This window comes from Gloeophyllum trabeum (genome assembly GCF_000344685.1).
Source record: "Gloeophyllum trabeum ATCC 11539 unplaced genomic scaffold GLOTRscaffold_00015, whole genome shotgun sequence".
Taxonomy (NCBI): domain Eukaryota; kingdom Fungi; phylum Basidiomycota; class Agaricomycetes; order Gloeophyllales; family Gloeophyllaceae; genus Gloeophyllum; species Gloeophyllum trabeum.
The window spans coordinates 443,093-463,215 of NW_006920424.1; the positions used below are offsets into that span (position 1 = coordinate 443,093).

Genomic DNA, 20,123 nt, shown 5'->3' on the forward strand with positions numbered 1-20,123 from the left:
CTGGGACAGCGCTCACGGGACATCCGCTGCGTGCTGCATCTGCGATGAGCCGTAAACAGCATCGTATTCAGCGAGTTCAGTAGTGTATAAACCTCTCCGTAGTGTGTCCACTCCATCTTCTTGGAAAGGAACTTTTGTGTCAATGGAACTGTCGCTGACCATAATGCACACTAAGCAAAATGGGGCGTCATAGCAGGGGTATCCAGGGAAGTAAGGGAACGTATTGCAAGACATTAGGAATAAAATACAGCAGGCATAAAATACATAGCTGTGAGGGGTACACTAGGTATCATGACATGTGCGGAGGGAATAGCAAAGACAAGTCCGAATGAACGATATGTACAAGGTAAGGGCACGGGAAAGAGAAAGTCGTATGAAGGAAAGTGAAGGAAAGCGTTACCGCCGCGGTGAACTCATGGGAGAGCCACGATCCAGCATGGCAGATGGTCGATCTAACCGGTTTCTCAGACGTTCCACCTCCCGCTCGAGACTAGAAAGGCTAATATAAGCGTGGGCTTCGATTTCACATCCCAAAGTCAATCCGCACCTCAGGGTTTTCTGTTTGTAATCAGCGGCATCCCTTTCTGCCCGCCTCTTAGCGAGCTGCAGGTTGCTTTCCGATGTTTGCTGAAGGAGGGACGGTTAATCTTACTGACATATAAGATGAACGCAGATACGTACCAGCTCGTCCATTACCTGCCGCAGACTCGTCAGCTTCGCCTCGTATGATTGATTCTCCTCTTCAAGCCGGGCACGCTGCCTTTCCAGCTCTTGCACCTGATATCTGGCATCTCTCATGGTCTTATCGGCCGTCCGCTGTGCCCGGATTGTCTCCGTCTTGTCCTTAGAAGATTGACTGAGTTGGCTTGTCAATTCCTCTATACGACTTTCGAGACGACGCGATGTGGTCGGCGGCCTAGGAGAATTCGCCATGGACTTCGTCTCCAAGTCAACGATCCGGACATTCAACTCTTTGATTTGCTTCTCGAGGGTAGCCTATGGAATTCAATCAGCAGAGTTGTAGTCACGCCCAAAGGGGACATACATTGAGTTTGTCCAGCTCTGAGTTCTCTACGCGGACTTTACCGAGCTCCATTTGACATTCATTTGCGTGTGCCTCGGCTTTCTTCATACGCTCGAATGCCATTGTCACCCGATCTTCCTGTTCCTCGAGAGAACGCTCCAAGTCCTGTTTCTCGAGTTGTAGCCGTTGTAGCTCGGTGTCAGAAGAGAGTTTACTGGCGTCCATGCTGTCCAACTTGATCGCATCAAGTTCAGCTTGTAGAGCTCGTCGCGCCTTCTGCAGTAGAACCCTGTCCGCCTCAGCGTCGTTCAGGACACCCCGAAGCTCGCGAACTTGGGAATGAAGATTGACGATCTGAGATTGTTGCTCCGTCTGAGCCGCTGTAGCAACCTCATATGCCTTCGTCAAATCCCCAATCTTGGTCTCCAGGCGTTCTTTCTCCTTTTTCCAAGCACCTCCGCTGTACACCTCATCATCGTACCTCAGCTGAAGGTCATCATAGTCAGAGCGAAGCCGTCTGTTCTCTTCACGCAAGCGGCTCATACTATCACGCTGGGATTGCAACTCTGAGGAGAAGGTCGCGTAAATGTCAGACGAAGCTTTAGTGAGAGGGGAGGTCTACGCACCTTCGCTCAACTGAGCCAATTCCGCTATATACAGCGGCTCAATGTCCGCGTCTTGCGGGAAGAATATGATGACTCACCCTGGTACTTCTTACGAGTTTGGTCTGTGGCAAAGTCTCTATCAGCTAGGTCTTTCTGATACTGCTTGCGCTCTTCTTCCATTTCCTCTGCCAGGCGTTGTCGAAGGAGGTCGAGATCATATGATTCTCGACCCTCATCTTCTAAGCGGGCCTCGAGCTCCCTGACTCTCTCTTCAGCGGACTGCAGCCGCCCTTCAACAGCCTTCCGTTCTGCTATCGCATCAGAGTATGATTTCTCTAGTTCAGCGAGGGATCGGCGAGCTACTAAAAGGTGAGCTCTCTTTTCCACAGGTAGAACATCCGGGGCCCATACCAAAGGATTCTGCTTGTGATGCCTTGGCTCTTGCAATTTCTGCTTCGTCGAGCCTGGCCAGGTGGGTGTCCGCTTTGGCCTTGTATGTCTCTAGCGCTTCCTTCAATTCTGTAACGAGAATGTGACGGCTACTCAGAAGAAAGAGCGAATCTACATACCAGCAATGAGGCGGTCGGAAGCTTCTGTAGTCATCTCAAGCTCTTTAAGCCGAGTCTGCATTTGGCGACGGGCGTCTACACAAAGCGCAAGTGAGTGATATGTGGTATCTGTGATCCTGCTCACTACATACTGGACTCCTCATTCTTGGATCTCAAGGCTTCGGCCACCCGGTCATTCAAGTTAGCGATTTCAGTTTGTAGTTGTTTCTTCGACTGGGAAAGCTCCGTGACCTGCCGACGTTGTTCCTCCAACTCGACCTGAAGGGCCCTCTGTTGAACCATCTAAAGAGGGACAAGTTAGTCCAACGCTGATTGTGCACAACTGCATGCGCATACGCACGAGGGCCTTCCGAGACTCCTCAAGACGGTCATAGCTATCTCGTTCCTCAGATATCGTCGTCTGGAACTTAGTCCAAAGTGCTTGGATATTGTCAATCTGCGCGGTCTCCGCAGACTGACGAGCCTCAGCCTCCTCTCGAAGTAGTTCAACTAGCCGGGCGTTCTCCTTTGCCAGACGGGCTCTATATTGCTGGAGCGATTCAACTGAGCCATCGGTGTTCTCCAGTTCGTCAGTCAGCTCACGCAATGAGGATTCTAGGTGCTGTCTGACGCGATCGGAGACGGCTATTCGGAGTTCTAGGACCTGAACATGCTGTCTGAGAGCATTGATCTGTCTATCGGGCGCTCGGGGACCGTCATAGGTGGATCCACCTGTTGAGCCATTTTTCATCCGTTTAGCAGGGCTAGCGTTGGAGAACGTCCGGATACCAGTGTCTTGCCCCCGAAGACGCGCAGAGCGATCGAAAACTTCCCTGTACAGCTCATCATCCAGTGATTGCAATTCTCCTAGTAGCCTTGCCCGGAAGTTCTCATCCTTCGGGTCGCTCTCCGTGATGAGTCGCCGTATATCAGCATGATGACGGTCGATATAGTCCTTGATCCTAGCGCTCCCTGAATCGAGGGTCTCAGCTTCTTCGAGTCTCTTCTCTAATTCGGCGATTTGAGACTCATATTGACGTTGCATCTTGGCCATGGAATTGGGAGTTACAGTTTCGTCCGCAAGTCTTTCTAGTTCAGATTCCAAGGTGTCCTTCGATCTCTGCACTGTCACCAATTGATGCGACAGCTCTTCTGCGCGATGTTCAGAGTCGTTGAGCTGAGCCTGGAGTCTCCGGACTTGCAACTCCGCAGCCTCCCTGGCACGTCGTTCCTTGTCAGCTTCAGCAAGAGCCCGGGTAGCCCGCTCTTCCTGCAATTTCATTGCCCTTTCTTTGGACTTTAATTCGACGCGTTCTAACTCAGTCGCCCGAGCCAGATCTTCCGCCTCACCAGCCAACCTCGTCCGAGTCTTCTCCAGGGAGCGAATGTATGCATAGTTCTTCTGGAGCTCGGCCTGCGCCTCGGCCAGTTGGCGATCCGTGACGCGTTTAGCTTCTTCCAAAACATGAACATGCTCGACAATGGTCTTATCTTGCTTTGACTCTAGTTGCTTGACTTCCCATTCCCGCGCCTTCAGGTTCGTCAATGCTTTATTAAGTTCTCTGTCGAGCTTGATGTTTCGATCCTTCAACTGAGCTATCTCCGCTTTCTGACTAGAGATTGATTTCTCAAGCTGGGCTCGCTTGGCAGACTCAGTTTCGAATTGTTTGCGGGTGCTTTCCAGCTGTCTGTCTTGGGAACTCTTGTCTCGCTCCATCTGGAGTACAACATCCTCAAAGTCTTGGTGTCTGGATTGAGCAGCAGCCAATTGGCGTTCGAGGCTCTATGAATTAGGAAATATTAGTCACGGGACAGCCTACGAAACATGGAGAGTATGCACCTCTCTGGCCTTCTGAGCTTCCGCGAGCTGACCATCAGCCTCTATTTGCCGAGACCGCAGAGACTGTAATTCAGACTCGAGCGAGCGCTTCGCCTTCTCCATCTCAGCGATGGCCGCTTCAGCCGACTTCAACTGGGCAGCGTTAGATTGGAATTTGTCGAGCAGAGCTTGATGATCCTTGAGCAAGGCTTGATGCTCCCGTAGGGAATTATCAAGTTCGACTCGCAGTTTATTCTGCCCTTCCACTGCTATCTTCCGTGCGTCCGTCAAGTCTTCTCTGAGTTTAGCCACATGATCGCGCAATCGCCCTAACTCTTCTTCCTTGCTTTTCTCAGCCTCAACTCGTTGTGTCTCCTCACTGACTTTGGCTTCCATTACAGAACGAAGCTCGTCGAGCTCGTCTTGCAACTTCTGCCTAGCCAAGGTGTCCCGCGATTGATCATCCTTCTGCGACTCTAACTCTGCCGTAAGGGTGTCTATGCGACCTTGTAACTCTGCGATGCGTTTCGAAGAATGGGACCGCTCTTGGCGAGCCGCATCAAGCTCCTGAAGCAGCTGCGCAATTTCTTCGTCCTTCCTTGCTATGAGATTGGAATACTCGGTAGCCGTTCTTGTGAGTTCAGCTAGTTGCTCCCGAGTCTGTCGCGACTCTTGCTCCATCTCTTCCGATCTGCCTCGGATTAGATCCCTGTGTGTAAATGCGACTTAGTAGGCAAGAAGTCAGACCACGAAGGCAACGAACCGATTGCGTGCCTCCGCAGCCAGCCTTTCTTCCAGCTCGGCTAAGGCAACCTCAGAACGCTCCCGAAGCCTGGCCAGGTCTTCTTGCCCCTGAGCTAACGACCTTTCGAGGTCTTCACCCGCCTTGTGAAGCTGGTCTCTCTCCGAACGAAGCGTATCTATTTCGCTATTGGCGGCGCTCAGTTGTTCTACGAGCTCGGCTTCGGCAGCAGCCCATTCCTTCTGCTCGGTTTCCAAGCGTACCAGGTGTTCGGCAGCCTGGTCAAATGCTTGCTTCAATGCCTCGTGCTTCTCGTCGCTCTCCCTTTGGATCTTCAAGGCTCTGTCCAGCTGAGAGTCCAGCGTGTCAAGATCGTGCTGCAGCGCGGCCACTTCCTCCTCCAGTTCTGCCTCACGCTTCAAACTTCTCTCTAGCAGGGCGTCCTTGTCCAATGCCAAGGCGCGTTCGGCTTCCAGTGCGGCCTCGACTTTCTGCTTCTCTTGTTGTAGAGACATGCGGAGGTTCTCGAGGGCCTCGCGCTCCTGTTTGTCGCGTTCTGCTCGCTCTTTGGCCAGCGTTAGCTCGAGTTCTTTCTTCCGCAGCTCTTCATCGTTCCTTGTTGCCGCTAAGAGAGGTCGTACCTGCAAATCTATCAGCTAGAGAACTAATGATGTACAAAGGGATTTGCACCTTCGAATATAGTTGCCACCACGGCCATTCCCTGAGATCACCGTACAGACGGGCATTGCGCTGTATCACACGGATGGCCACTGCCCTGTTTAGGATCTTCTTCATCTGACGTCTCGCTGTCCACTTTCTGGCTACGGCCTGCAACCGAGAGAAAATATCGTACAACAGCGAGTCTCTGCGCTCTTCCAGCTCCGCGAGCACACCCGCTTTGAAGAAGATCTTCGACGTGCCAATCTTGTATATTGACTTATCGAGCTCGAGCGCATCGACCATCCGTAGGCACGCCTTGCGCCCGTCCATGTATCCCGGAGGTATGATACCCGGAGTGAGTACCTCGTACCGCTGGCGGAACTCGAGGAAGGGCAGCCTGTTGGGATAACCGAGTCGCGCGATACGAATACCCTCGAGGACACCGTTGCACCGTAATTGATCAAGGACCAGAGGGACGTCAATGCGAGCGGGCTTCTTGTTATTATTTGGGACGATACAACGAACGAAGTGCGGCTGCGTGGCGTGCAGCTGCATCATAAGACTCGAGAGCTGCTCCTTGTGCCGCTGCGCAACGGTACGGAAAGCGCCCTTCTTGAGCGTCCGCTTCTTGCCCATCGTCAGCGTATGCTGCCCGCCAGTGGGCAAGGCCGACAGGTCGACATAGTCCGAGAACAAGCCCGCAACGTACTTCTCGCTCGAAGCGGCGAGAACTCGAGTGAGGTTGTCATTGAGCGGATCCTTGTTCTTCTCAAGCCACCCGTCCGTGCGGTACTCGACCTTGCCCGCATAGTGCTGAATGAGGAATCCCTGCTCGAATCGCGCAGGCTCGTACTTGAACCGGCCAGGATGGGGTTCCTCCTCCTCCATCGGCGGCTCGCCGCTCCATAAACTATGCAGCTTATGCGTGAACGTCACGTCCGTCGCCTTGGGCATGATACACTCCTCGTCCAAGCAGCTCAGTATGCCAATCGTGGCCCCGCTCGCCTCGATGAGATCAATCGTCGGCTGCAAGTCCAGTCCAAAATTGACATAATCCCACTCGATGCTCTCGCGCGCATACTCCTCCTGCTCGAGCACGAACATGTGGTGGTTGAAGAACTGCTGCAGCTTCTCGTTCGTATAATTGATCAGCAGCTGCTCGTACCCGTTCACGTCGAAGATCTCGAAGCCCGCGATGTCCAGCACGCCGATGAACGTCGACTTGCTCGACGGCCGGTCGAGCGCCTTGTTGATGCGGTCGACGAGGCTCCCGAAGGACTTCTCGTACAGCGTCTTGCAGAGCGCGGCGAGCTCGTCGAGCGCTTGCTGCCGCGTTCGCGCTTGCGTCACCCATTCCCGCCCTGCGAGGACTTTGGGCCGGAGGACTGCCTTGGTGAACTCTGCGACGGGGATGCCCAATAGGTGGCATACGCGCTCCGCTTGCGATGGATCTGGAAGCACCGCATCGTCCGACCTGGTGGAAGTGATCGCGATATTGCCGATATGAAGTACCGCGGCCACGATGCGGAACAAATCGAACTGCTCCTGGGGAGAAAATCCGACGATGTCGAACGCTGCTTGAAGCTGCTTCCATTCTTCCACATCGTTCACCCCATCGACCTCTCGCCTGCTCTTATTGAGGTATTCGTAGTCTTCCACGCCTCCGTCTAGCAGGAGCTTGTCTTTCAAAGGCCCACCAGCCTCGAGGAGCTGGTAGAACACATGGAAGCTGCGCTCCGCCTCGCTTCGGGAGACGACCCGGCTTTTCTCGAGGAGGTACCAGTCAATATTCGCGCCCGCGATGCTCCCGTCGGGCGAGAAGCTTATCCGGATGAACTTTCCGAACCGACTGGAGTTGTTATTCCGCTGTGTCTGGGCATTACCGAAAGCCTCGAGGATGGGGTTCGCCTGGAGGATCTGCCGCTCCAGTAACCCAAGGCGGCCCTTGGAGTTGAGACGTGAGCCGCTGGCATCAGGCTTGTTCTTGAAGGAGCTGCTGCGCGGCAGGCCGACGGCAGGCATGACGGTGTTGAATGAGCTGGATCCTGTTATGGACGGGGATTGGGAATGTGAGGGAGTAGGGAGGTGCGCATCCGTCGCGATTGCTGCGAGATATTGGATGACCTTCTTTGTGCTCTCGGTCTTACCTGCGCCGGATTCACCACTGCACGCACACAATGAAGTGACAATTAGCGAGGAAGTAGATAGACAACGCACGTAATGAGGATACTCTGGTTCTCCCGCTCCTCGCCCATGTTGACCCACGCGCGTTCGGCGATGGCGAATATGTGCGGGGGATTCTCGTCTCTGCGCTTGCCGCGGTACTGGTGGACGATGGCGTCGGTGTAGAGGGGGAGGCTCTGGTAGGGATTGATCGCGACCAAGAACAGGCCGGAGTATGTCTGCGAAACCGAGTATTAATATTGACATTTACTTCTCCCGGGAGCTTCATCGTGAACGCAGCGTTCCCGGCAAAAGGGTATGTGGGAGGAGCAGTGTTATGCGTGGTCATCTCGAACGCCGGAATCTAGCAGACTGCAGCATAGGCGAAATTTCTGCGTGGAGTACATGGTGCTAGGTTGGACAGGAATTCACCAATGGGATGACACCCTGCTGTGCGGGAGCTGGTCCCAGTGAGCGAACTCTTGCAATGCAGGGCGTCATACCAGAAGCTTGCCTGCGCTCGTCCATCCCGGGCCGCTTAAGAAATGCCGGATGTCCTGGATACAAGACAGCTCCGGCCTGCCACCTCTGCACACCCTCCTTTCGCGGGGAACATATAACGGGTGGCTCAAACATGCACTCACATAGATCGCCCCGGACCCGTATCTCAGCCTCAGATTATGCACCACGCTGGCTTCGTTCAGAAACGTCAGGTCCGCGATATCATCGACGCGGTCAAACTTGGGCGGGTTCATCTTCGAGAGCGCGTACAGCGGCACACGGCGTATCTACAAAATCATTCATTCATTCACTGTATCCTCATTACAATGGACGAGGGGAGGGGGATAGAACGTGCGAAAGGAACCAACCTCCCCTCCGGACGCCATGACGATCTCGCCAATGTCGTCCTGCTCGCTGACGACCCAGCCGGCGAGGTAGCCCTCCTTCTCGTCGGGGACCCAGACCCACTTCTTCTCGTTGAACTCGGCTTGCAGCGCGGCAGCCCTCGCGGCCTCCGCGCTCTGCGACAGACGCGGGGCCGGCATGGCTGGTTACTTGGTGGATGTTGGTAGTTGGTTCGAGTTTGAGTCGCGTCTCAGTTGGTTCAAGGTTGATGTTCGGAATCAAACAACGGGGATTAGAAATCGTTAGTCGCAGGAAAAGCAGTAGTCGGTCGTCGTGTACGGTTGTCGTGGCAGTCGTAAGGCGTATAAAACAAAGCAGAGCAAGCCGAGCAACGTTGGTGCTCACCGTTCAGCCTCAAGAATAGGAGCCTCCGCGTCCCGAGCAGCAGCGTGACTCGAACATACGTGACGGCAGCGCGGTGGTGTCACGATGTCATGGCGCTGCAAGTACGAGTACAACAAGTCTACCCGCCATGAAGATCTACTCGCTCGCCGTCGTGCTCGTCCCGCACACCGGCGCGTCCACCATCCTCGCCCATGCGTCTGACTTGTCGTCGTTCTCGTTCTACCAGCGCGGCAGCGTCGGCGAGTTCATGACGTTCTTCAGCAAGACCGTCGCGGAGCGCACGCCGCAGGGACAGAGGCAGAGCGTGCAGGAGAACAACTACGTCGCGCATGTGTATAACCGCGGCGGGGCGGAGCAGCTCGCGGGTGCGTCTCATCGCTCGCGCCGTCTTTCGGAACAGAGCTGGATGTCGCGGGCGCAGGTGTGATCATCACGGACCAGGAGTACCCCGTCCGCCCCGCGTTCTCGCTGCTCACGAAGGTGCTGGACGACTTCACGGCCAAGGTCCCGCAGTCGTCGTTCGGGAACACGTCCGCGATCTCCTTCGGCGAGCTCAACGCGTACCTGCAGAAGTACCAGGACCCGCGGCAGGCGGACGCGATCATGAAGGTGCAGCAGGAGCTCGACGAGACGAAGATCATCTTGGTGCGTGCGCAGGAGCCGATTCACGGACGGGCTTGCTGATCTGTGTCTGTCTTTGCTTGGTCGTCTGTGTGCATATGATACAGCACAAGACCATCGAGTCCGTCCTCCAGCGAGGCGAGAAGCTCGACAGCCTCGTCGACCGCTCGAACGCCCTCTCGGCGCAGAGCAAGATGTTCTACAAGACCGCAAAGAAGGTGCGCTACCCGCCCTCCACCCCTCTCCCTTTACTAACGTGCAAGCCCTTATGATCTGCTCTAGCAAAATTCGTGCTGCGTCATCATGTGAACGGATTGTCCTCGTGCCGGATGTTTTGAACTATAGAAGGGAGGCAGAGCAGGAGAACTGGATGGTGATGTGATGCCTCTTGCATATAGCTGTAATATACTTATGAGTGTAATGATACAACGGACGCTTATACCCATTGATTCCGATCGAGTCCTGTGCACTGGTATCCTTCTCATGCAGGCTCTTTATGCTGCATCTGGGCAGCTTGCCTCCTGGGCTCCCGCTACACTCCCCGTTCCGGTCGGCCAACATAGGGGTTGCACACTGACTCCAGGATATTGTACGGACATGCCGTTATTACCTTGGCTGACAAGAAGTTGTAGGATCTCAAGCAAACTCAGGCCCGTCCGACAGTCATCATCTCCTGGGCCTGTGGTTGCGAGGATAGTTCGGGGAAGCCCGGTCATGCATCGTGCTCTGCAGATCTGCACGCAGGGAACGGTCAGTCTTTCTGTTGTACTCTATGCTCTGTATCGAGTCCCTTTTCCTATCGCACTCCCTGATTTACCACAGGTCAGTGCCCTGTTGCGTCAATAATCAACATATGCGGCCTGCACCCGCTGGTATTATCTCCATGATGCTCCCCCATACCACCGCCCATCCGCCAGCGGGCCATGAAGCTTTACTCGCTCGCTGCTCGGCACGCCCGACCACGGCAGCCAGGTCCCCACCGAGGCGTACGACCCACCCCGCGAACACGAGTTCCTCACCAGGACGGTCGCGGCAGGCGCGGCGGAAGAGCGTGCGCGAGGGGGGTTATGTCGCGCACTTTGGCGGCGACGGCGGTACGACGCAGCGTGAGCGCATGGTCCTAGGCTTGCTGATGATGTACCGTGCAGTAGCTATCGCGGACGGGGGATACCCCGTTTGTGTTCCTGACGGAAATGCTGAGCGAGTTGTACGTGAAGATGTGGTTGAAGGATGTGAGACCCCCCGGGCCGGATGCCGGACGTGGAGGAGTACGTGCAGAGGTACCAGGACCTGGAGCAAGCGGGGGCGCGCGAAGATCTGGGTGGTATGTCTTCAGTGCCTGCCTGTAGCTGGTGCTATCCCACCGACGACTTCCCTGATTAATGCATGAATGGACGGTGCCAGACAATCGAGTCCGTGCTAGAAGTAAGAAGATGGGGTGAAGATGTGCTACAAGACGAGAACTTTGAGTTGACTGCCAGCGAGACATTAATGCACTGTCCACCGGCTCCGGACGCACCCAAGCATGCGCCGACGATATTTCAGCCCGAAAAGGCAACTCGTGCTTCGTCCAGAAATGCTTCCGCCTCGCAAAGTTCATCTGCTGCTGTCTAACCTCCTTTCGACGAACACGATGGGACGCGTTCTCGCTGATCCAGGAAGCAGTATTTCTGTCAAGCGCCCCGTCATGATCGAAGATGAGGGCACTACATATATCTATATCCTGCATAGCGTTAAACTCGTTATTTAACGCCTGCACGGCCACTCCTCTCCCCCGACGTTTCGCGCCAGACTTAAAAGCACTGCTGCCCCCCAAAGCCGCGCAACAAACGCCATGGCTCTGTCAGACATCCTCTACGACGCCCTCGCAGCGCTCTTCGTGCTCTATGTCCGCATCGTCAAGGCCCTCTTCGAGCTGGCCGTGTCCAAGTCCAAGACCCTGCAGCAGCTCGCGCACGGCTCCGAGATCCTCCAGGCCAGCCTCGAGCCCGTCGACCTCGACGGCGGCCATCCTCCCCCGGGCCCGCTCACGCGCAGCCTCAACGATCTCGTGCAGATCGACGCCCGCGGCCTCGGATTCAGGGCACAGGACATCGTGAGTGATCCCGTGCAATTCCGCGCGCATATACCCACTCGGCCCTCGACAGCCCGCGTACCTCGACGTGCTCAAGAACGCAAACGGCGAGGGCATCAATGATCGCAAGTTCTTCGTGAGTGACACGTATACACCCTTCATGGCCAGGCTATAATCCCTTTCGTAGCTGGAAAAGGTCCTCACGCTGATGGCCCGCGCCCCCGACGACTTTGCGCCCACGAAAAGGCTTCAACAAGCCGTCATCGACCTCCGTAAGGCCCCCCCATCTCACGCGCACTCACCGACTGACGCCCTTCTAGTGTACAAAGACCTCCCGCACCCGCCCGGCGGCTACCTCTCCCTCCCGCCCTCCGTCTCCGTCGCCTCCACCAACGCCCGCGTCTCCTACGCCTTCCGCTCCGCCGACGGCTCCAACTACAACCCGCTCGCGCCGACCCTCGGCATGGCCAACATGCCCTACGCGCGCTCCGTCCCCTCCGCGAACCTCGTCCCGCGCGCCGCCCTCCCCGACCCCGGCCTCGTCTTCGACACCCTCCTCAAGCGCGAAAAGTTCGAGCCCCACCCGGGCGGCATCTCCAGCCTCTTCTTCGCCTTTGCGGACTTGATCATACATTGCTTGTTCAACACGGACCCGCGGGACTGGACGAAGAACGCGACGAACAGTTATTTGGATCTGAGCGTGCTGTACGGCGCGAGCGAGCAGCAGGTCGACGGCATGCGCAAGAAGGACGGGACGGGCATGATCTGGGAGGACGCCTTCGCGGACCCGCGCCTCATGCTCATGCCGCCCGCCGTCGGCGCGCTCCTCGTCATCTTCAACCGCAACCACAACGTGCGTCCCGTCCCCGCACCCCCTTCTCTCGCACTTTATTCACGCGCCAGCATCCCACCTAGTATATCTGCCAGAAAATCCAAAGTATCAACGAGAACGGCAACCTCGTGGACCCGCCGCCCCAAGATGCGGACGCGAGGCAGGCGCAGGACGACGAGCTCTTCCAGCGCGCGCGCCTCGTCAACAGCGGCTTCTTCATGCAGGTCATCCTCGCCGACTACGTCGGCGCCATCCTCGGCCTCGTGCGCGACGGGCTCGCGTGGCGGCTCGACCCGCTCGCTGTGAGCTATGCGTTCTCTCGGTGGTCGTGGTATTGATCGTCGTGCTGATGGAGGATTGTCGTGCAGTACACCCGCCAGCTGGACCACGAGGTCTCCCCGCGCGGCGAGGGCAACGCCGTCTCGATCGAGTTCAACTTGATGTACCGCTGGCACGCGACCACCTCCCAGATCGACGAGCAGTGGACCGAGCAGGCGTTCAAGAAGTTCTGGCCGGGCAAGAACTTCCAGGACGTGCGTTTGTCCCGGATTTTACTATAACCTCGGTTGCTGATCAGGGTATATGTATGCAGATCACGATCGACGACTTTAAGAACGTCGCGGTCAACCAGCTGCGCGCCGCGGGCGACCCGAAAAAGTGGCCGATCGGAGAGTACGTCTGGCCTGTTCATTTTGGTACTGGTGATGGTATTGACAGGTTGTTTGTTCGGCAGCCTCCAACGGAATAGCGATGGCCGCTTCGACGACGCGCAGCTTGCGCAGATCCTGCAGAACGCGACCGAGCACCCCGCGAGCGCGTTCGGCGCGCGCAGGACGCCCGAGGTGCTCCGTATTATCGAGATTCTCGGCATGGAGCAGGCCAGGAGCTGGGGCGTGTGCACGGTGAGCGTTGGTGTTGTTTCGAGAAAAGGCGTGCGGCAGCTCATGAAGCGAGTAGATGAACGAGTTCCGCAAGTTTATGGGGCTGAAACGTGAGTAGGGTGTTTGGACGGGTGTGGGTTGATGGTTATGACCTTTATGCACAGCGTACGCGGACTTTAAGGAGTGGAACCCCGACCCGAGCATTGCGGTACGAAGCTGTCCGATCGATGATAAACTCTCCCGTTCGAACTGACGATGTGTCGTAGAGTGCCGCGGAGGCTCTCTATCATGACATTGACAACCTGGAGCTGCACGTGAGCCATGATACTATTTCTATCCGCGGGCGGTGTTGACCCGAGTATAGGTCGGCCTCCAAGCTGAGGAGACCAAAAAGCCTATGCCAGGCGCCGGCCTATGTCCTGGATACACCATCTCGAGGGCCATCCTGGGCGATGCGGTCTGCCTGACGCGCGGTGACCGGTTCATGACCGTTGACTTTACCCGTACGCCCAGCAGGCATTCTCCCTTGCGTTTGCTGGTGTATTGACATGAGGCGAGCAGCTTTCAACTTCACGTCCTGGGGCTACCAGGACTGCCAGATCAACCCGAACGACGGCTCGTACGGCGGGATGCTCACGAAGCTGCTCTTCCGGCACCTGCCCGAGTATTACCCGCGCGACTCAACGTACGCCTACTTCCCGTTTATGGTCCCCAGCGAGATGAAGAAGGCCGTGGAGAAGCTCCCCGGGAATGTTGTGGAGAAGTATTCGTGGACGAGGCCGCCGGTACCCCAGGTGGGGATTGCGGGGGTGAATGGCGGCACACCTGGCAATGGAGTGGCCGCTTCGGGATATTACGCCAGGATGAGCAAGCTCTCGAAATGGATCAATCCGCAGGTTACGGAGGTCAGGCCGCTTGTCGGAATGTGTTCGTGGCTTCGCTGACGTTTCCCTGTAAAGACCGTGGACGAAGCGTTATTCGCCAATGAGCAGCTCGAGCAGTGGGGCACTTCGTTCGCGAAGCTGACCCGCAGCCTCATTGAGAGCAAGTCCGTTAACCACATCGGCTCAACGAAGAAATACGTGGATATCGTAAAGGACGTTATCAACCTGGTCCCTGTCCATTGGATAGCGAATGAAGTGGTACGTCTTTGTCTCTCCGACGCGGATGTGCATTCTGATGCGTCTTCCAGTTGGGATTGCCGTTGAAGACGGATGCTAATCCAAGAGGAAGCCTGAGAGAGCATGAGCTTTATCGGAGGCTCGCGAACGTGTCCAAGTATGCTACATTCTCCTGCTGCTGTTTGCATAAGCTCACACTTGCATCACGTAGCTACGTGTTCCTGGACTTTGACCCTGAAGCAGACTGGGAGTTACGAGAGACTTCAGCCACGGCTCTCGCCGAGTTCTCGAAGCGGGTGAAGATTCACCTTGACCGGTTGCGAGGCAGAATAGTGAGTTGCGAACTCTTCCATATCCACTGCGTTTGCGCATTAACAGTGCCACAGGTCGACGGAGTCATCGATAGGGCCGACCTTCTGTGGGCGGGTCACAATGAACATAACGACGCTTTCTTGAAGCGCGTGCTGTCATTGGGACCCGGTGTCAACACCGAGGAATTGGCTACGAATCTCACAGCACAGGTCATCAGCACCGCCGCGCTGTATTCGAAGGCTCTCTCCCTGGTAGTCGACTTCTATCTTGACAGCACCAGTGGTGAAGCGGATGCGAACCTCGTGCAGCTCGCAAAGAACGAGGCTGCAAGTTCGCGTGCGGAATATGTTCAGCGCATCAACGACGCATTAGGTGAGTGGCTCGTGGTCAGACATCTGGCTCTCCCTGACTGTGACCACAGAGAACCTTGGCCTCAGGATCTCTCATGAGCCATTCCATGGGTATGTATCCATGTCCTATGCTCGCCAGACTGTTTTTCTTACACCTGCACCAGGTTGTTGTATACTGCATTCTTCGAGAAGGTGATTATGCTCTGATTTCTGTATATGTGGCTTACTCACGCACTACATCCGATCCAGACTACAGTACAGGTTCTGCGCTCAATATTCTCTCTACCGGGATTGACTCGAGCACCTGGAACTTCGGGACACTTGAACAAGTACAGTGTTCTGCTCTCACCCCCTGGAGTCTCCACTCATGTATATTGTAGATTCACCCAGACTGTGGATGATATGAAGGAACAGCTTTATATCGACAGTTCAGGGAAGTCAACACCATGGCCTGCATCACTGGTTGTACAGGTGTGTGTTGTGGTAAAAGTTCCAAATGCAATGCACTCATTTCTCTAAAGTATAATTAATGTAATGCATTATGTTACTGAGTAAAGTATGCAGTGTCCTTCCCAGAGGAAGGTGCACTTGAATCATAGTACTCAATAGTGTTAATATAAGTGTAATACTTATTGGCATGCCAAATGTAAGGTAACTGTCAATTTTCTACTGGACATGAGTATACATCGGCAAAACAGGACAAAAATCACAGTGGCAAATTAGGTGTCCTGAGTGCAAATTCATCAAAAGGCCAACAACAGCCAATTGCAACTGAAACTTCAATGCTGTCCAGAACTGGAAGTCAAATGCCATACTGCTTATTATTGCTATTTTCAGAAAATTTGTCATGTGACCACCATGTGCAATTTGGTGCTTCTCAGATGCGTCTGAGCATCTTCAAATTTTATCTCAACTGTGGCTGCATTGTTTGGCGTGATTCAACTTGCATCTAGGAGCTGAAATTCAAGGGTATCTGCTAGTGTACTTGCACTGTGGATAAGACTCTCTCTGCTGTTTCTGTGAGCTACACTGGGCTCAAAAACTATTTGAAAACTTTTAAATTGATCAAAAAGCTCTTCATAACCTTGTAACCACCTAATAATTTAATGTACTTACACTATGTATATACTGTCCAATAACCCCCCTTGCTAACACCAAACACACCATGTCCACTGGTGGGCTTGTTGGCACGCCATCGCAATCATGTGAGCAAGGTTGCTCGATGTGACTGGACATTTACTCAAAGCATATCCCAACAACAACTCACTGTATCACGACTCTACTTTGTCAATTGCCTACCCATGACTTATACAAGCCCTTCTACATGTGGTCGTATCATCGGGTCTTGGCACGCTGGTGCAAAACTGTCCAACATTGTGAAAGGCTTTGAAAGGTCATATTTGACAATTTCCTACATAATCAAGCTGTTTGAGTGAACTGGATCCTGTTACCCAAAGGCCCAAACCAGGCCACCCGAGGGCTCTCAGGATGTCTGATTGCCGTTTCACTGTCCTCCAGCTGGATCAAGGGTGCATCAAGCAGCTCCAGGACCAGTACTTCAAACATGTTTGCACCAACACTGTTCAGGCAGGACTTCGGGAGGAAGGGTTCATCTCAGCAGTGCAGAGGGAGGTCCCCTATCTGACAGAGAGGCATAAGCAGGCACAGCAGGTTTGGGCAGTGGCAGCAAGGAGTTGGACTTGGGAGAAGTGGCGAAGGGTCATATTCTCTTATGAGTCAAAGATCAGCATGGTTGGCCCGGATGGTAGGGAGATATGTTGGCGGAGGCAGGGAGATGCTGTACAGGACAGGTATACCCAGAAGACAAGGCAGTTTGGTGGAGGGCAGCTGATGGTTTGGGGATGCATCACATCCAAGGGTGTCAGCAGACTTCATTGGATTACGGGAACATTGACAGGCCTCAGCTATGTTCAAATTCTCAACAATCATCTTCTTGGGACCTTACACAATTATAGGATGATGCCTCAAGACTACTTCTTCCAGCAAGAGCAAAGCATTGTCCGAAAGTTGCTCGGGTCTGGTTGGTGCAAAGTGGCCTCCATATCCTGCCATGGCCAGCACAATCCCCTGACCTGAACATCATAGAGCATGTATGGGATTACCCCCCAGCTGGAGACAGGAGGAGTGGTATGGGATTGGAAAGGAGTTTTTGCAGAGGTTGTATGACAATTTACCAGACAGGGTGGCAGCAGTAAGACAGACAAAGGGAGGGAATACTGAATACTAATTTTTTGCGAAATTTTGGCCTGTTCTTGGTTGTGTATACTGTTGACCCTTTAGTTTGGTAGTGGTTGGGACCATTATCCTTTATGAAAAAACTTGCTGTACCCACCTCCTATCCTTTGCAGTGGGCTCAATTTTCCGTTGATATGCACTGACACACAACAATCTCCAAGGACCAAAAGAAATAAACCTAAACCCTGTGATATGGGTGAAGGCGGTCCGAGACAACTGAGGGTTATTTTAATAGTTCAAGGGGGAAAGGAGGAGTAAGACACCGTAGGGTAGTCCGTAGGAAGACCTAGAAAAATAAAACAAAAACCTTGACGCCTGAAACAAACACTAATGGACACTCTGGAGTATTTATCTCCAAAAAGTCGCAAACAAAGTTGCAAACCACGGAACCGAGTGTAGGTTCGGGCCCACGGGAGTAGAAAACGCTAAAAAGACTTGTTTAATTTTATTTCGCTATGTGAGACTCACCGGAGCTAATTAAATCAATGGTGGAGATAATTCACTTGATGAGTCAGGCCTATTGGCAAAGCTAGGATCGGTTATAATTCGCTAAGTTTGACGCTTTCGAACTTCAAGGGTCACTGAGATTGTAACGCTAATTCTCCGCGATGGTGAAGTCGGAACTTGTTTTGCTGTATGCTACTTTGTACAATTTGTACAACAGGAATGGCTTTGCGACCGTCCGGACATAAATAACAAATAACAGCCACTACCCACAGGATTGCTCAGCACTTGCCGCCATTATACCATACACCATATGACTCTCTTGCACTCCCACTTGCTTGTCCCAGCCCCTAGAGGTCGCCTCGACGTTCCGCCACCTGCCCTAAGCGGTCCCATCACTCCGCCCAATGCACTGGTCACGTGCTAATTACCTCCGGCCGCTCGCTTACTGATGGTGGCCTCATGGTGACTCGTATGCGTCCGCACCTTCGGTATTTTGATGGAAACGAGAGAGGGAGTATGCTGGAGGGTGGGAATGAGGACGACACCCCTCGATGGAAGTGTCCGCGGGCCCCAGAGCTAATTCACCTAGAAGTCGCATAGATTAAGTCACCCGGAGCTTGCGTTTGCGGAGATAAATCGTGGAATGGGTCCGTGTACGTCTTGGGGATGCTAGGAAGTCTGGAGCTAAACAGAAAAATTCTTTTAGAGCCCATAGAAGCCTAGAGGTGTGTGAGCGCTGTGTCGAATAAGCTCCGGGGGGCTTGTATGTGCTGAATCCACGTTTTCGGGGTCAGACGATCCTGAGGCTTATCACCATATACAATTTCAGGTAGCCTATAATAGTCTAGAGCATGAGATGGAATTGGATCAAGGTCCATCATTCCCGAGGTACTGCCACATGACCCAGGCTTTTGAATACTTTTTGAGCCCAGTGTATGTACTGGTTTCTGGGGAAACTCTTGACTTGTGAATTTTCAGGGTAGCTGGAATGGGCTGCTGGGCTGAATGAGGACTGGGAGGGGTAGAATGGATATTTGGGCAGGGTATGGGAGGATTTTGACAGTGTGAGGAGATCTGGGTATTTCATGGCATATGTTGTATGTACTGCTATGTTATGGCTCATCATGGGCCTGATGTGTTGGTGTGTTTCCATCTCCAAATCATCTCATAGTATTTTCCTGGTGATCTATATATAAGTTTCAAAGAATATTACATGATATACTACCTATTTATGTGTGACCTGATGCACGCAAGATAGGTAAAGAGGATAGACTAGCATGAGCTTTCAGTGGTTTGGATCTCTGATGTCAGGCTCCACAGCATATTGCTTTATACACCACAAATATATATCAACACATTGATCAATTTATGGGATGGCATGATAGAGCACAAGATTCAGAGGACAGTGCAGAATGTCACCACACCAAGAATGAGACACTGTCCAGCACCCAGATCTCCTCTTACTGTCGAAATCCTCCCATATCCTGCCCAAATATCCATTCTACCCCTCCCAGTCCTCACTCAGCTCAGCAGCCCATTCCAGCTACCCTGAAAATTCACAAGTCAAGAGTTTCTCCGAAAACCAGTACATAGCTCATAGAAGCACCAGAGAGAGTCTTATCCACAGTACAAGTAAACTAGCAGGTACCCTTGAATTTCAGCTCCTATCCAAAAGTCAGGAAATCTGAGAGTTCGAGAATCCGGGACGTCCAGGTCAGCCGGACTGTCCAAGCCGTCCATGGTGGCTGATGATGCAGTGGCTACGACATGGGTTCACTCTTCACATCCGCTGTCATTCCAGTTGGGACTGTGCTCTCTCTTTCTTTCGTCTCTTTTCCTCCCCCCTACTTCTTTCTACCCCATTACCCTTAGGCGATACTTCCACTACATGCGACACATCATTGTATATTACTTGCCGCTGTATATATGCATATCTGTACAGACTGTGGACAACCAGCTATAATCAAGCCTGTTAAATCCAAGAAGAACGGCAACTACGGAAAATTGTATGCGAAGGTAAGGGGGCTCTACCCTGCTTCCTTGTTGCTGATGCTGATGCTGATACTGATACAATAGTGCGAGAGGATGAACATCAACTCGCCAACGGGCCGCTGCAACTATTTCCGGTGGGCTACGGCGTCGGATGTGCAAGGAGCCCCTGTTATGGAAGCTGCTCATGATCCTGCACCTATTCCGGTCTACAACCCCCCGTCAGATGACTCTGTCACTTCAGCGGGATCTGGTAGGAGGCGCCGTATACCGAAACAGCTCGGCAACCCCCTAGAGAATCATGGGATCCTTGCACCGTCTTACCTTGCGACTCTTCAGGAACTTGCGGACGAGCAAAGCCTGGATTGGGAGGCACCCGTTGTCTATTACCATGGTGACCCATCTGAGGAGGAACTCCTCGAGCTTCA

At 53.7% G+C, this 20,123-nt stretch overlaps 4 protein-coding genes across 4 annotated transcripts; 3 read left to right on the forward strand and 1 right to left on the reverse strand.

Moving 5' to 3' along the window:
• Nucleotides 1-202: 202 nt before the first annotated feature.
• GLOTRDRAFT_65728 (uncharacterized protein) lies at nucleotides 203-8,836 on the reverse strand. Its single transcript, XM_007871814.1, has 16 exons — nucleotides 8,431-8,836; nucleotides 8,206-8,349; nucleotides 7,616-7,800; nucleotides 5,429-7,562; nucleotides 4,760-5,379; nucleotides 4,018-4,705; nucleotides 2,539-3,960; nucleotides 2,330-2,480; nucleotides 2,199-2,273; nucleotides 2,041-2,148; nucleotides 1,728-1,988; nucleotides 1,651-1,674; nucleotides 1,046-1,590; nucleotides 682-996; nucleotides 548-627; nucleotides 203-490 (listed from the first exon to the last, which is right to left on the reverse strand). Exons 1-16 carry the CDS (start codon nucleotides 8,605-8,607, stop codon nucleotides 397-399), a joined length of 7,023 nt encoding a protein of 2,340 aa, XP_007870005.1. The 5' UTR covers nucleotides 8,608-8,836; the 3' UTR covers nucleotides 203-396.
• A 75-nt stretch (nucleotides 8,837-8,911) lies between these two features.
• Nucleotides 8,912-9,876, forward strand: GLOTRDRAFT_140956 (snare protein YKT6). Its single transcript, XM_007871815.1, has 4 exons — nucleotides 8,912-9,177; nucleotides 9,234-9,457; nucleotides 9,541-9,651; nucleotides 9,716-9,876. Exons 1-4 carry the CDS (start codon nucleotides 8,940-8,942, stop codon nucleotides 9,740-9,742), a joined length of 600 nt encoding a protein of 199 aa, XP_007870006.1. The 5' UTR covers nucleotides 8,912-8,939; the 3' UTR covers nucleotides 9,743-9,876.
• A 443-nt stretch (nucleotides 9,877-10,319) lies between these two features.
• GLOTRDRAFT_132917 (uncharacterized protein) lies at nucleotides 10,320-11,047 on the forward strand (the record flags this gene model as incomplete). Its single annotated transcript, XM_007871816.1, has 3 exons — nucleotides 10,320-10,527; nucleotides 10,582-10,757; nucleotides 10,838-11,047. 3 exons carry the CDS (start codon nucleotides 10,320-10,322, stop codon nucleotides 11,045-11,047), a joined length of 594 nt encoding a protein of 197 aa, XP_007870007.1.
• A 220-nt stretch (nucleotides 11,048-11,267) lies between these two features.
• On the forward strand, nucleotides 11,268-15,533 carry GLOTRDRAFT_140957 (heme peroxidase; the record flags this gene model as incomplete). Its single annotated transcript, XM_007871817.1, has 22 exons — nucleotides 11,268-11,528; nucleotides 11,581-11,643; nucleotides 11,695-11,779; nucleotides 11,828-12,360; nucleotides 12,423-12,641; nucleotides 12,708-12,872; nucleotides 12,932-13,011; nucleotides 13,073-13,241; nucleotides 13,297-13,330; nucleotides 13,385-13,428; nucleotides 13,487-13,534; nucleotides 13,585-13,723; nucleotides 13,782-14,125; nucleotides 14,180-14,362; nucleotides 14,413-14,498; nucleotides 14,553-14,673; nucleotides 14,728-15,025; nucleotides 15,075-15,114; nucleotides 15,168-15,195; nucleotides 15,253-15,332; nucleotides 15,384-15,474; nucleotides 15,525-15,533. The coding sequence occupies 22 exons, from the start codon at nucleotides 11,268-11,270 to the stop codon at nucleotides 15,531-15,533; spliced, it is 3,120 nt and encodes a 1,039-aa protein (XP_007870008.1).
• Between the last annotated feature and the right edge of the window lie 4,590 nt (nucleotides 15,534-20,123).

What these genes read in the sequence shown, in the direction of transcription:
- GLOTRDRAFT_140956 (XM_007871815.1), top strand. Translation starts at nt 8,940, where the DNA reads ATGAAGATCTACTCGCTCGCCGTCGTGCTCGTCCCGCACACCGGCGCG. An exon ending in CGGGGCGGAGCAGCTCGCGG is followed by an intron (nt 9,178 to 9,233) that starts GTGCGTCTCATC and finishes TCGCGGGCGCAG; the next exon opens with GTGTGATCATCACGGACCAG. An exon ending in TCTACAAGACCGCAAAGAAG is followed by an intron (nt 9,652 to 9,715) that starts GTGCGCTACCCG and finishes GATCTGCTCTAG; the next exon opens with CAAAATTCGTGCTGCGTCAT.
- GLOTRDRAFT_65728 (XM_007871814.1), bottom strand. Translation starts at nt 8,607, where the DNA reads ATGCCGGCCCCGCGTCTGTCGCAGAGCGCGGAGGCCGCGAGGGCTGCC. An exon ending in ACGGGTCCGGGGCGATCTAT is followed by an intron (nt 7,801 to 8,205) that starts GTGAGTGCATGT and finishes TCGGTTTCGCAG; the next exon opens with ACATACTCCGGCCTGTTCTT. An exon ending in ATCACAAGCAGAATCCTTTG is followed by an intron (nt 1,989 to 2,040) that starts GTATGGGCCCCG and finishes ACCTTTTAGTAG; the next exon opens with CTCGCCGATCCCTCGCTGAA.